General features: G+C 43.4%; 1 protein-coding gene across 1 annotated transcript in view; it reads right to left on the reverse strand.

Moving 5' to 3' along the window:
* Positions 1 to 10891, reverse strand: part of CSMD1 (CUB and Sushi multiple domains 1) — a gene marked incomplete at its 5' end in the record, with an annotated part of 688146 nt that extends 677255 nt beyond the window's left edge. Inside the window, 2 exons of the mRNA XM_047855978.1 lie at positions 3038 to 3115; positions 10831 to 10891. Of these exons, the coding sequence (XP_047711934.1) occupies positions 3038 to 3115; positions 10831 to 10891 (139 nt within the window). The remainder of the gene's footprint in view (positions 1 to 3037; positions 3116 to 10830) is intronic.
* Between the last annotated feature and the right edge of the window lie 5471 nt (positions 10892 to 16362).

The raw sequence follows: 16362 nt of genomic DNA on the forward strand, positions 1-16362 counted from the left end.
TAATTATATGAGCCTTTCATCACTAAACCGTGAATTCCTTGAGGGAGTCTGTCAAATCTTTCCGTTTCCCCAGCCAGGTATCTGTCTGTCTCTCTTCCTGGCACTTGGGGAGGCTTGGATTGACATTGCCAGAAGGCATGGTTCCTTGCCTTGTCTAGTGTTTTCTCTGTTTGTTTCTCTTCAAACACCTGAATCTTTGGGTAGTTTGCCCTGTGTGGATGATCAGAATCTTGAGCAGTTTCTAGCAACCTAAACAGGGTCCCAAAAGGAACCAGATGCCCCCTCTGGAGGAGAATAATGTGACGCGGGATTACTTACTAAAGGGTCGTTTTCATCAGAGAAAATCCAGTTCCTCACGGTGTGGTTTGCTGAATGCCCATCACACGACGTATACTGGAGAGGGCAATCTATAAACACCTTGCTTTACCCACTTGACCAAATTAAAACGTTAACTTAAGCATTAATTAAAATGCTATTGTTTTAATTTCATAAATGATGAAACCTGACCTTAGCTACCCTTCATACTTTTACAAGCACGGAATCCTTGTCTTCAAAGTCCAAGTCCGTTTCTCTAGGAAACACGTCACTTAGTTTTCTGGCCACGACTTCTGTGTAAATAACATTTTATTATTTATTATATCGTGGACCTCAGAAGGCCCTCAGTGTCTTCGATCCTCATTTTCTTCTAATAATTAACTCTCATGTCTCACAACCAAAACCAAAAGTTTAATGCTGTTTGGAGAAAGGACAGCATCCTTTTTCACACCAAGTGAGTAATCAGGCCTTTGTCACTTCATGTTCAGATAAGGACAGAGAGACATTCTCTTTACAAAGATAGCTTCCGTCTACATTTTGCTCTAGCAGAGAAGTTCGGTGTTGACCTAATACTGATGTAATGGGGAGGTTCAGCAGCTGTGTGGTTCTACATTACTGTGGGTCATCTCCGTAAGGTGTTCAACTATAAAATATAAAGTACAAAACTATTATAAATACCACATCCCCTACCCTACTGAACATCTAGAATTAAAAGCTAGCAATAAAAACTATCAAAACTTTACTAATAAAACCCTTCCTTTCTTTCTCTGTCACTTAGTTGTTTTCTGCCTTCATCTGGATTCCATTTTTTTTTTTAAGTTCAATCTGATTTGAATGGCACTTTCCATGATTATCAAACAGAAAGTGTAATGAAAATATTTACAGATTGACTTTGTGTGTGTGTGGTACCTAAGGACCTGGGTTAGTCAGAGTTCTAGTAATACATCCTTTGATAGACTGAATCTTTGCATCCTCTCAAAATTGTTTTATTGAAATCCTAACCTCCAGTGTGATGGTATCTGGAGGTGGGCCTTTGGAAGGTAAGGAGGTCATGAGCATGAACCTTCATGATGGGATAAGTGCCTTGATAAGGGACAGGAGAGATGATTTCTCCCTCCACCATATAAGGATATGAGACGACAGCTATCTATCTATAAACCAGGAAGCAATCCTCATCAGAACTTCAATCTGCCTTGATCTCAGACTTTCCAGCCTCTAGAACCATGTGACATAAATTGAAACCACCCAATCTAGGGTACTTTGTTATGGTAGCCTTAGAGATCTAAGACATGCCCTGTATCTGACACTTACATCCTAGGAGTCTGAGTCTACTTCTCTGTCCTCTTCAGTGGCCAGGGAACGGGGCCATCGTATAGTCAATGGACCCTGTTCCACAGGCAATGAGTAGGATACCATACAAATGGGATACTGAGAAGCAGAAGTAGGTCATTCTACAAAGTGATTTTTAAAAGATTTATATTGCTGTTTATTTTTGCTTATTTATTAGCTGTTGTAGAGTATCTGTCATGGAGAAAACTTCATGCAGAAGCCCAATACGTCATGCAGATAAAATCAGAGCTGGTTGGGCTGAGGGAGCTCAAGATGTCCGTGCCAAGATTTCCATCTCTACTAAATGCTAGGCAGTGGGAAAATGGACAAAATGCATAGCTCCCAAACACTGGACAAGGAGCACAAAGAGAACAGGTAAGTAGGGACACCAGAAGAAGTCACAAGGAATGAGCAGAAAAGGCAACTCAACAGCTTGAAAGTCCTAAAAGGAACAACGGTGCCTGAGCAAGGACCACACCGGAAATGAACCCGCCTGGGTATCACCATGGGGCCTGCGGAGCTGCATTTCGTAGGACAGGTAAACGCACCATGAAACTGACAAAATAAATGATGTCACAGAGGTAAGAACCAAATGAGGGACCAGCTAACCATGCCTGGGAGTCAGGAGAGCCTTCAGAGGGGGAGGGGAGTCTCTAAGCATGACATGGGTTTCTGCGTTCAGTGAAGGGAGGCAGGTCACTTCTGGCAGAGAGGCACCGTGACATCATCCAAGGCATGGCAAGGTGGTCCCTTCAGCTGAGTAGTAACAAGAGACTTCCAGGAGAAGACACTAGAAAAGTAGGTGGTAGGAGACACCTCCCGTCATCCAACAGCTAGTGACGGAGTACTACCAGGTGCCAGGCATATGCAAATGGAGCCTGTATACATGTGGTCTTTATGTACATGTATATATATGTACGTATTTCCTCTTTGGAAGGACTCAGGATTTTCCCTAAAGCTATTTTATTCTTCAGGCGACAGATGATCGAGAACATCATAACAGGAAAATGGTAAGACCAGACTTCCATATCCTAAAGATCCGTACAAGAATGGAGGGAAGCAGGGATCAAATGCTAGCAGTGGAACACTTATTCATGAGAGAAATCGGAAGGTCCAGCCTCACAGTGACCATTGAGAGCAGAGAGTCAAGACAGATTTGAAACACACTTAGCTGATTCATTTAGGACCATGTCAACTGGGCATTCTTCCCCAACAATGTGAAGCCAGTGCACGTTCTTTCTTCCAGCAAATACTTTCGCAGGTAGAAAAGTAGAAAGAGGGGAAGCGAGAAAAGCAGTTTATAGGATTACTTCTCCAGGACGCATCCATTCTCTCCTCTGTGTCCCCTCTAATTGACATATCAATCCTCATATAGAAAGAAAAGAGGACTTACAGACGGAGTTTTTATGACTACTGTCCTTGCTGGGCATCATCTTGACTCCTCTTGACTTCAATTCAATTGCCTTTTTCACTGCAAGAAACAAAATAAAGCCATTAGTAGGTAAGAGTCAAAGGGATATCACAAAATAGTGCTTTATCCTCACAGCATTTTGAGTCATGACTGCGTGCTTACCAACCTCTGGAAAGTGGGACACGTTCTAAGAGGTTAATGATGCAAAGCAAATGAAGTACAAGAGCTTGTGAATAATTAATGCAAGGCTATCAGGCAGCAAGATCGCATCTTATAACAGCAGTGTCAGAAGCTAAAAATGATGTGGGCTGTGGTTTAGCTTCGACACTAGCGATGGCCCATCTAGAAATCACCACCATTTCAACAAGTACTCAGGCAGGCTGCTCTCTCAACGAAGGTGCAGTGACTCTAGAGCTTTCTAAATTTGCTGTGTTCATGATAATTTTTAGATAAAATGTAAGCTGCTCATTTATTTATTCATGTAGTTATTTAATAGTACAAAGTTTAACATACATACATTCATGGGGAGCTCATATGGGAAATCATGTTCTGAGTGCTGGGGATAAGATGTTAAATAAAAGAATGAAAATCCTCCTAGATGCTTGTTATCTATAGACAGCATTAAAAAAAAAAAAAAAGAAAGGCATACATGACATTGGTTTCTAGGGTCATAGTTCTCAAGCTTAAATTTATGTTCCTTAGTGATTTCAGGTCCTGCATCAAACATTTTAAGAAGTTTCACTTTTCTGGTCATTTCTAGAAAACAAAAAGTAAGGAGGCATTTCTTGAGAAGAAACTAGGAAATAATATTTTGATTTAAAAGTCTTTTAAATAGTAAAAATATATTATTGTTATTTACATTAAAATAATAATTTAAGGGGCACCCGGGTGGCTTAGTCAGTTGAGTGTCTGACTTCGGCTCAGGTCATGATCTCGCAGTTTGTGAGTTCTGGCCCCGCGTCAGGCTCTGTGCTGACAGCTCAGAGCCTGGAGCCTGCTTCGGATTCTGTGTCTCCCTCTCTCTCTCTCTCTCTGCCCCACCCCCACTCATGCTCTGTCTCTGTCTCTAAAAACCTTAAAAAATACTTTTAAATAATAATTTAATATTTATATTGACAATATAATGTTTAATTTGAACAGTTATCATGCACACAAATGAGACGACCTAGAGTAACTCAAAGTATGCAGATCCGGGTCCAAATCTTTGCTAACAACTTGGTAGCTATGCGGTCTGGGTAAGTCACTTAACTCAGAATCTGTTAATTTCTCTGTAAAGTGAGGTGGTGGTTAATTTCATGTGTCAACTTGAGTGGGTACAGAGTGCCCAGATATTTGGTCAAACAGTATCCTGGGTATTTCTGTGACAGTGCTTTGTGAATGTGATTAATATTTAGATCAACTAAGTAAAGCAAACTGCTCTCCCTAATCTGGGTGGGACATATCTAATCAGTAGATGGCCTGAATAGAAAAAAAAAAATGCTGACATTCTCCTGAGTAGCAAAAAACTCTTCCTGCCTGTCTGTCTTCATATTGGGATATCAGTTCCACTGTTGTCGTGGTTGCTGCTGCTTTTCCTGCCTTCAGGCTTAAACTGAAGCATCAGCTCTCCCTGGGTCTTGAGCCTGCCAGCCTGTGGATCGTAACTACACCATCAGCCCTTATGGGTCTCCACCTCACCCACTTGCCCTACAGGTCTTGGGCCTTCTCAGCTCCCATAACTGGGAAAGCCAATTTCTTATAAAAAATCATATGGAGCCTATTAGCTCTGATTCTCTACAGAGCCCTAATGCAGGGGGCATGCTGATGTCGAATGCAGGGGTGGGAAGCCTGTATGAGGAAGGTGTAGCCATAACGAACGTAACCCAGGGGAGCACACGATAGACTCCGTGCCTGACGGTGTCTGCTCTTACTCTCCTATCTATGTATTCAGATGTGTGCCCTAGCGGTGGCCACAGCAAGCGCCCTTCGGGTTGTTCTATAGCTGATGTCACTGAACCTGTGCCCCCTCTGCACTCTGCCACCATCTCGTCGGTGGACTTTCTGGCCCCCTGGGTACAGGTCTCCACATCTCTGCTTCTCAGAGTCCCACACCGCACATTTCACCTGCCTCTTCACACGGACACTGGTTAACGGCTTACATTGCGCGACGCGTCTTCAAACCCACCGTGGTGTTTAATTCTCCCACCACTCAGGGAGGTCTTGTACAGACCTTTACTCATACCAGGGAGCCGGGAAACCAAGGCTCACAGATTTGCCGGAAGTACACGGAGAGTAAGATGTGTGACTGGGATACAGATCTCCCCACTCAGAACCCACGAGGCAGAACCCTTGTGTTCTGCCAGCTTGAGTGCGGGAGGCATGGAGGTGGAGACCCCCTAAAAGGAAGGAAGCCAAAGATGACAGAGAGCCCTGTACCTGGCCTTCGAAATCATCTCAACGTCACCAAAGTTGAAGGGAAAGCACAGTCTACTGATACTTTTACTTTCTTTCTGCAATAAAATAAAAGCTGATTCTACCTCACTTCCCACCTCCCTCTTAAAAAGCAAGCTCTTGCATTTGAGGAAGGAAGCAATTCCCTCCCGTTGGCACTGACCACACCTTTGCAGGGGGAAGGCATCATTGAAAAAACCTCCCCCAAGGAGGGAATCACACGAAGCCTCTTGGGAAGGACAGGGAAGTGCTCACCACTGAGCAGATTTGGGGTTCAGGAGCCGCCAAGACAAAGCTGCCGCCAGATGGGCAGGGTGATGGGTCACGGCTTTCACCACCAAGGCTGAGACACACAACTCTAGGTAAGACACGGTGGCAGGGTACCTGAACATTTGGGATCTTGCTGCCAAGGCACTGAGAACGAGGCGGGGCCAGCTCTGATGATGAGCCCTGACAGTCTGTCTACGGGCTGCTGGGACACAGAGTGTGGGGCACATGGTGGGACAGCAGACACGGGGTGTGGGGCACAAGAGGACTGGAGAGCACTCCTGGGATGGGGCAGCACCTGCCTGAGACCCTGGGGGATGCCCCGGGACAGGGCGTGTGCTGGGATGTGGCAGGAAAGGAGAGGACCCAGGACACTGGAGGTCCACCAGCCAAGTGAAGAGCAGACTCTGTGTCAGACATGACTGTAGCTACTGTCACCACCGACCTTTGCTTTGGAGCCAATTCTTCACAGTTACACCAATATGATGGCAAGTTGGGACTATTTCTACCTAAGGGACTGCTGAATCATTTTTTCCAAAATGTTCTTATTCACAGGATCTCTTTTGATGAGCCCACCTGTTTAGTGGCATATGGGGGTTTCAAGCACTCCCTTCTTGGCATAATCTAAAGGAGTCTGGCCTTGGACTCTCAATCTTACCCCCATTAATATGGTCACGTAATCTGACAAATCACTTAAACACCACAAACTCAGTTGCTAAATCTTTTAATCGACTGTCAGTCCCTTTGCTGTGAATTTCACCAGGGGGAAAATGAGAGTGTGGAAGTGCTTTATAGACTTTGAAGAGCTCTTCCCAACAGGGCAGATGAGAAATGAGTGAATTAGCCCAGTGTGGTCATGCAGCTCAAGCAGGTCGTTAAGGCCGGTACTGCAGCCAGACCAGGGGACTCCTAACAGTGCAGCCACTCCTGGTGGATATTGGAGACGTGCCACGGAGATGCCCCTTCGTGGATGGACTGGTAGTGTTCGGTGTCAGCCCCTTTCAGGGAATGCTGACCTCCAGACAGCCACCTCTCCCGGGTCATACCCTCCAGGGGCCGACCACACTAATGCACATGAGCGTATACAAGTCCCGAAGGGGAGCAAGTTCAACTCCAAGCACCCTGTGCGTCGCTGGGACTGTTTAGGACCTCCAGAAAACCCAGGACAGCTGCTTTCTCCTCCTTCCAAGGGTGTTAGCCCCAAAGGACATCCCCTAGGGGGCATCCTGCTCCCTAACGTTCAACTGCCTAGCAGAGAAGCATCAATGGGCATCAAGGGTCTTTCTTCTCCTGTGTGCTCCCTCCTCACCTGACATCTTCCTCATCCTTCTCTCTGTCTGGTGGGAGAAGGAGATCTGGCACCTGCCCTCACCACAGTGCTGCTGGCTGCAGTGACCTTGTCTGTCAGACTCCCCAGGACAATGGTTTAACTTGAACTGGGGAACGCCTTCATGCGCCTCACCCATCATAAACCGCTGTCTTGGGCTGTAGTAACTTTGTCTTGAAGTTACTCAGGAGAGAAGAGATGAATGCACAATAAGTAACGAACAGGATAATCAACGGGAGATAATAAAGAGCATGAAACTAAAGCAAACGTCGCCCAAAAGGAACAGATTAACACAAACAGAACTCAACGCATTCAGAAAATAAAAAGAAATAAAAAGAGTAGCTTTCAGGGTAGGATAATGGGCTCTAAATACACACGTCCTATCTGGGAGCCTGATGAACTCTGGAATGTTGTAAATAACTGTATGCAGTTGTGTGAAGGTCATTCCACCGAGGATTTTTTTTCCCAACAAGATGGCGCTGTAATGAAGACTACCTGCTCCACTGAGTCCTAATTTGTTTCTAGTTGTTGGGTCTTCTAATTGCACAGCACTGGTTCCTGATGACATTATAAAGAAAGGGCAGTTGGCTTGGGCGTTCCTCCAAGGGCCCTCCTCCCATGTCCCCTCTTTTCCTCCATCCAGTGGCTTCCTGCCCCTCCGGTGGCTCTCCGCAGACCTGGATGAAGAGTTCTTCTTGCCAGAAAAGATGCAGGAGGAGAGGGAGACAGTAGGGCAGACAGATGGGAGCATCTCCAGAAAGATCGCTTACCCAGGGCCACCTCTGCCAGCAGCCTAAAGTTCTCATGGACAGAAGTGTTTAGCGCATTCAGTTTCAAGTCTTACAGTGGATGATACGGTTGCATCTCCTGAATGACAGCCACGCTAATTTTGGGGTCAACCTCAGATGTATGGAATCAGGAACTCTGGAGCTGGGCCTGGCCTCAAGCTACAGATTTTTAGCACGGCCACCTGGCTTTGCTTTTTTGTTTGTTTGTTTGTTTTGCTTTGTTTTGTTTTATTTTGTTTTCCTTTCTCTTCATTACTTTGTTTGGTGGGGAAGAGACAGTTGGATAAATGCTATCACTAGAGTCTGAGACTCACTGGTCTATCCTGCCTAAGATCATTTCTCAGTAATTCAGATTTAGCATCTTCAAATAGGTATTTTCAGTTCCTTTCCTATGAGGACATTTAATAAGGGGAAAATTCTAGGGATAACATTTGCAGGTTAAGAGTAGAAAAGATTGGAAAATAGCAACAGAGTGGATATGTTATTCTTTCTTTCTTTCTTTCTTTCTTTCTTTCTTTCTTTCTTTTTCTTCTATCAGCTTCTTTCGCTATAATCTGTCAGGATTAGGCTAAATCCCACTTTAGGTAGTTTGGAGATTTGAGGGAAGAACCACTATATCGAAATGACAACAGTTTTTCATAACTATGTTTAGAGTGGCAATATGATAAGAGATAAATATTACTGTTTCTAGGGGAGCCTGGGTGGCTTGGTCGGTTAAGCGTCCGACTTCAGCTCAGGTCATGATCTCCCGGCCCGTGAGTTCGAGCCCCGCGTCGGGCTCTGTGCTGACCGCTCAGAGCCTGCAGCCTGTTTCAGATTCTGTGTCTCCCTCTGTCTCTGCCCCTCCCCTGTTCATGCTCTGTCTCTCTCTGTCTCAAAAATAAATAAACGTTTATTAATAATAAAAATAAAATAAAAATAAAATAAAAATAAAAAAATAAAAAATAAAAAAAAAAAAAAAATTACTGTTTCTACGTAAAGTGATGGCTTTCTCAACCCTTTCCAAAGGGAACATCCTTCCCCTCCTGCATCCATGATGGGGTCCTAATCGAGCTCAGTCCTGGATGCTTTCCAGGTTCCCCGCCTTATCCCCCGCAAGGGCCGCCTGGCCTTCACAAAGGTCCTCGTGCTCATTACATCTCTGTCAGGAAGCCGTATCTTCCACCAATGACATCCTGGAGCTTCCCGTACCAATGTCTGCAGCAATGCTCTCCCTATAAAGGAGAGCTCGGATCATCTCAAATAAATAAAATAAATGCACCACTGTTTCAAACAAAACGAATTTACTAAATACAGGGACAGAAACCACTGAGAAACCTTACAACTCACAAAGGAAATTGTGTCATGCGTACACAGCAATGACTATCTCAAGAATTCAAGGTTTGCAAATAAAAATATAAACCCTGTTCATTGCACTTATGATTGACTCAGATTCTCATACTCATTAATTTTCCTAAATTAATATAAATGTACATGTAGCATCTAATTCAATGTATAAAGTACTTAAGTACATAGCAGATATACAAATGAAAGTATTTGACCTTGTCTCATTGTCAGAAACACTCTTGTTCTCTTCGACTTGCAATTAATCAGTTGTTTTTTATTTAATTTGGCAAGTAAGCAATTATATCCTACAAGCTATTAATCTTTTGTATTTAGATTGTCTTTTTATATTGTCCCCTTAATAAATATGATTTATTTTAAATTTCCATTTTTATGTCAATTTATTCTTGAATTGGTAGAAATGTCATTCTTCACAAAAAACTGGTTCTGGTTCATGGTTGTTAGGCACATTTTCTGCTTTCCTTTATTAGTAGGGGGGAAAAAAACTACTAGGAGTATCTAGGAAAAAAACTACTACAAGTATCTAGGAGATACTTGTAGTATCTCCTAGAGTTTTGCCAATCTTTTTTGAAGAGAAAAGTAAATGTTTTGAAAATGTTATATCTTGAGCAATTCCAGTGGCTTGCATTTTTTACTGTAAAACTCACTTCTTCCCCTAAGAATATTTGTTCCCTAATTTTTTAGAAATGCCTTCAAAATATTCAATTGCTTCATTAATAGATCTAATTACCTAGCACCCCCAACCAAATTAACATGTCTTCATTAGATTTCATTATTGTATATAATAAGAGTGTTCAAATTTCAGATTAAATACACGTTAAAAAAAATGTTTGGGGGCCCTGAGTGGCTCAGTCGGTTGAGCCTCTGACTTCAGCTCAGGTCATGACCTCCCGGTTTATGGGTTGGAGCCCCACATCCAGCTCTGTGCCTGGAGCTGCTTCAGATTCTGTGTCTCTCTCTCTCTCTGCCCCTCCCACTCTCACTCTGTCTGTGTCTCTCTCTCTCTCAAAAATAAACAAACATTAAAAAACAATGTTTAAAGCTCAAAGCAAAATGCCCCCATAGTTAAACAAGGACCAGTAAACATGTAAGTATTGCCTCAATTTCCTATTCTGGTTAATTATCATTAATGTATGGTTGGTGTAGACACTGATAATCCATATGCACACAATCTCTCATTATGTCCGTTATGACAGACGATGGGCCCATTTCCCCATCTAAAACCAGAGTCTCTACGAGAGCTCAGCACCTCAAAAACACAGTGCCATAATTCCTCCTCTTTCTGCACAAACTTTTTTTTTTTCCTGCTTGATCAATTCCATTATCACAGAAACGTACAGTTTTACTTCCCGTCTTCGTAAACCGAGACAAAACAAAACTGAATGCTGAACCAGAGAGCAAGCACGCAGAGAGACTGGGTGGTCCCATGGGCTGCCACGGTCCCCCCTCTGTCCTCTCCCGGGGAGCAGCGGGAGAAACCCCCCAAACCAACTGTTACCGCTCCACTGGCCCCCCCTGACCCACCGGGAACACCGCCCCAGACCCCAGCGGACGCCCGAACCCACCGGCAGCACAGACCCCTCTCTGACCTACCACCTGTCCTACTCACGTGTGCGCACCTGGGATAAAGTGCAATTTACGACTCAGGCCCAGGACGAGATTATCAACAGTAACTAAGAATAAGAAAATGACACCAACACACAGCTACGGGAAGGTTCTTTGCAGCTCTCAAGCTTCCCACTGCCCCGTACTCACCCAGCGGCAGCGCGGTGATAAAACGCCGCGGGTCAGGAGGTGAAGCCTCGCGCTAGCCCCAGCCTCGCGAGAAGGACGCAGGCGCGTGCGTGAGTAGCTCTGGGTCCTGCGGCCGGACGCTGCGTCAGGGGGAGGGGCCTCGGCTTCCCGCTCTGCTCTGGGGGTAACTGAGGCGTGAAGCTAAGCTCAGGAGAAGGGCCACGCTCCGACCCCGTCTCGTCCTATCTTGAAACTGAAAACAGCTTTGAACAAGGTGAGCTGTGGCTTCCCTGCCGCTAGATCTTCTGGTCAGTTCTCCACTTGTACTCCCGCACGGTGCTGGGGTCACAGGCACAGTGAGCTCGTTCTACAGAGGGCGGGGGGCGGGAGGGGGGCACCAGCCCCGCCCAGATCACCCTCCCGACCCCGTGTGCCCCTCCCCCTTTGGCCACTCCTTGTTCACAGGCTTCCTGGTTTGTTGTCTGGTATCCACACTCTGCTGTAACTACCCCCCCCCCCCCCCCCCCCCCAGCCACGGATCCCATGGAAGTATTGTCATCAATACTTCAATAAATTATTACTACCGTGCTGTGATTATTTACCAATAATGTTTAAATCAGTACGCATTTGACTCCAGCAGAGTGCTGTGCGTGCATCCTATTCTATCCCATCACAGTGTGGTAAGAGTTCCGCCATGATTACAACCATTTCCAGCAAAATCACGACTTACAGCGCGGTTAATTGCTTTATCCTGGGTTACACGGCTACTGGTAGAGCCGATTCGGCTCGGACATCTGATTCTACAGCCTGCTTGCCTCTCCAGGGGGCCATGCTGCCTCCTTTTTTTTTTAATTTTTTTTTTAACGTTTTATTTATTTTTGAGACAGAGCATGAATGGGGGAGGGTCAGAGAGAGACACACACAGAATCTGAAACAGGCTCCAGGCTCTGAGCTGTCAGCCCAGAGCCCGACGTGGGGCTCAAACTCACGACAGCGAGATCACGACCTGAGCTGAAGTCGGAAGCTTAACCGACTGAGCCACCCAGGCGGCCTGCCTCCTTTATGCCGTATGCCACTCACTTTAACCACTTGGCAGTGTAAAACTTTCTTATCATGAAAAGTTTGTTATTACAACATAAGATATAATGCTTAAATACAGTAAAACCTTGGACCGTGAGGAGCTTGTTTGGCGAGTGTTCCACAAGACGGACAAACATTTCTAATAAATCTTAACTTGATAAATAAGCGATGTCTTGCAATACACGTAGTGCATGATGCCCAATATGACATGATCACAACTGAGCCAACGGTTCCCTCTCTCTCTCTCTCTCCAGGACTCTGGGTGATCGTCTCCCATGCTCAGATACTTCATCTCAGGCCACGATGTTTGGCAGGAATGGGTGATTTTTCAGAACGTTGGAAGGTGCCCACAGGTGGCACGCGTGTATTTTCTGTCACTTCCAAGCACCTATGCACAGGCCTTGGCTTTTCCATCCAAGAGGGAGCTTAGGAATGCTCTGATTCATTCTAGGTCAGGATGCCTGCAGATAGAGACCCTTTCCTCTGCTGCCCTATTGCCAGTTACATTAAACACAGTGTATGACAAGAGTTTATTAATACTGTTCTGTAGGCAACATCCTTTCAAGTGCATACACTGGCCCACATGCAGAAAAAGATTCCATGGAGCCAGTAGATAGCAGTGATTCCGTTAGTGAAAGTCATTCTACAAAATAACCCTTCTCTCTCTTATCTCTCTCACACCAGCCACGAAGGTTTTCAAAGTGCAGGTTAATGTGTTTATTTTTCTTTCTAGTTTGTATTTTTCAATACTTTTGCGTTATATTACAGTATTGTAATCATTTTCATATGGATATTTTTTGGCTTGTGGAACCAATAATCTGAGTTTCCGTTTTTTCTTATGTGAGAATTTTTTTTGATATACAAGTTTTTAGATTACAAGCATGTTTCCAGAACAAATTATGCTCACAAACCAAGGCTTTATCGTATTTGTATATGAGTCGACATGTCTTTTTACAATGTTAAATTTTCAAAGCCAGAATGTGATTTGCTCCTGAATAATTATCAAAGAAATGCTTTGATGAACTCATATGTTACTTACTTAGACTCAAATGTCTGTTAACGTTGATCCTGTTCTAACAAAAGATGGGCACTGAGTCACACAGAATTGATTTTGTTTTCCTTCCCTATAGAACGTTTTTATTTATGATTGAGTAGTATGTGGACGTGGCAGGAAAATTGGGAAAACCTAAAAATTATCAGAAAGAAAACAAAAGTGACTGAACAAATCATCTAAAGATGACCACTGTTACTATTATTTGTGTACTTATTTCCAACCCTATGTGCATTACATATATAAGTTAAAAAGGTTATAGAGGTAAAGACACACATGATATCTGCAGAATACAAACAAAAGTGTAATTATATTTTTATTCTGCTTGTATGATTCTTTGAGCATTTTTTCTTGTCATTACATAGTTTTTTTTTAAACTAGATTTATTGAGGTCTTTGCATAGTTTTGAAAAAAAAATGCTTTCCACATATTTAGTTCCCTCACAGACATTTTCTCACTCCTGACAATTGTTTATAACACCAAACACCTTTTGACCACATCAGTAAATTCTGACCACATTCGTGGAATACGTTGCTAGAACTGATATTCTTTAGTCAAGGCTCTTAATCTGCAGTATTAAACAGATTTTTAGAAGAACTATACCAGTTTACCTCAGCAGTTTATTTAAGAATATCTTGACTATAGCACCTTTGCCAACATTGAATTTTACCCAAAAAAAAAAAAAAAAATGTTTAACTTGGTAGTTGAAAAATGCTATAAATATTTACATGCATTTAAAGTAGTGAATGTGCTTATTCTTCTATTCTTTAAGTCATACTATCATGATCTCATGGTCCATACATTATTTTGTTTATTTTATGGGGAGATTCTCATTAGAATATATATACATATATATGAATATATTTAATGTAGAAATAAATAACTATTGTCTTTTCTTTATTAGGCTATTTTGCCAGAGGCTCCCTTGTAAGTTAGCCCACACTCAGCTATCCATTCTTACATTGTCTATTAGATTTTATGATGCCCTCACATGGACCCATGAGGAAAACGGACAACTGAGTTTTAGGAACTACATTATCAGATTTCTTTGTTACTATTTGTTATTTTTCAGCAGCCAGAATCTTTTGTTTGTTGGAGAAATCATCCTCTCTAAGGTGTTACAAGTGATCTTTTGGATCTGGAAAGTCTCAGCTATTTATTGCCAATACTGTACAACGTTAAAAGTTTTACTGTTGATAGTTTTTGTTGGTTGACTATCGGACTGTCTTAGTCTAACGTCACTAAATTGAAAGAGAAAGTTTTCATTTGTGAAGTTATATTATTGCATCAATGATCGTGATCAGGTGATAGGAGGATTCTTGTGGGATACCCACAAACACTTGGTTATTGGATCCTTTGCCAACTTGAAGGGTAATTACAATAAAAGTTTTTGTTGGAAGGAAGGCAGTTAACTTTATTTGTCTCTGTGTGCTTAACAAATCATGGACCTCAATTAAATAATATATATTCCCTGCAATTTAAGTTGTCAGAGATAAGAACATTCAAGATTTAACTTGGAACACTTTGGGATTGAAAGATTTTTTCCTTAACTCTGTAGTGACTTATTGTTTTTTTCCACATAAGTTAATTTCAGGTCATTTCCTTCGAAACACAGGGGATGGAGGGGACCAAGGGACACACGAGGGGACAAGAAGGAGACACCAATTGGAGACATTCTGGAGAAAGGGAGATTAAAAAGAGAGAGTGACATTGTGTGCCCTGGAAACACCTTTTCTCCTTTCCCATCTTCTGTGTGTTAAGATGTAGATATTATTCAGAGGGATGTACGCATAATTATCTCAGAAAATTCACACTTGCCAATAAAGATGTTGAGTCTTTTTCCCTCAACACACTCTTCACGTCTGTGTTATACCCCGTGGAGAGATTTTCCACTGCCATTTCCCCAGCTCTCCCAGCTGGACTCTGAGGAGAAGCCACCTTCCTTGGCAGGGTAGGCACCCACTTTGTGAAATGTCTGGTTCAGCAGGAAGGGGGACTGTCCTCGACGTCCAGAGATCTGAGCCTCAGTCTCACTTCTGAAAGTGTCTGAAATCCTGAGCCAAGGGCCTCATCTTTTTCTCATCAATTAAATGAAGGACTTGAATTTCCAAGAGCCTGATATCCGGTGTCCTCATTCTTGTTCTAGGCAGACGATGTGGATGGTATTTACCCCAGAGCAGGGCTCCAGCCTGGACTTCTGTGTCTTCTTCTGGAAGGTAAGGGCACTGGCGCATCCCCTGCAAGGGCAGTGCTGTGCTGTGTACACAGTGGGAAGCATGCTGCTGGGCAGAGCCATCGGGGAAAACTGAACAAGCATGAGCATCGCTCACGTAGAATAGGCCCTGTCCTTGTACTGGGCAATCAGTGTGCACTAAACTATGTACCGCTATGGTCCAGATGTTTGCGTCCACCATCTAATTCATATGTTGAAGTCCTAACCCCCAGTGTGATGGTGTTAGGAGGCGAGGCCTTAGGCAGGTGATTAGGGAATGAAATTAGTGCCCTTGTGGCGGAGGTCCCAGAGAGATCCCTTGTCCCCTTCTGCCATCTTGGAGCCAGAGAATGGGCCCTCACCAGAAACTGGATCTTTTTGGCCTCCAGAACTATGGGGAATAAGTATTTGTTGATTATGGGACACCACGGTGGTAATTTGTTACAGCAACCTGAAGAGACGAAGACATCCACTGAGGGCACTTCCAGATTTGCATTTGTCAAACCCTTGATTCTTTTCATAGCAAAAGCCTCACCCTTAGACAGCATTGATTTTGGAGTTTGATGTGAGATCTTATCATCCTCCTGAAACTTCGTATTGCCGTCACCTTGACAGGTTAAGATGTCCCGAAACCTCAGGTACCTCTTCTGTTTAATAAAGATTAAGTGTCCTGCCTCACAGAGTTGTGAACAGTAATTGACATAACAAATAAAAGCACCTAGGTGTGATGTCTGGCTCCTCTTAGGCATGCCAAGCATTTGAAAGATACTTTGCAACAGGAGGGAGAACTTTCCAGTTCCTGTTTGCATTCATTGTGAAGTATCACTGTCTCTCCCTTCTTCAGCTTCTTTCCTTAACCTCACCACAGACAGGACACCAGGGAGGAAACTGTAAACGCCCTGAGTATAGTCCCCGAGGAGCTAGGACAAGATCCTGTTATGTTAATCTCTAGCAGAGAAATTGGCACCTGTTTTTCATTCAAAATAATAATAATAATAATAAATAAACCAACAAAACATCCTACTAAAGAAATTGTTCTCAGATTTTATATATATACATACACACATACATACA

Source organism: Prionailurus viverrinus, chromosome B1, assembly GCF_022837055.1.
Source record: "Prionailurus viverrinus isolate Anna chromosome B1, UM_Priviv_1.0, whole genome shotgun sequence".
NCBI lineage: Eukaryota > Metazoa > Chordata > Mammalia > Carnivora > Felidae > Prionailurus > Prionailurus viverrinus.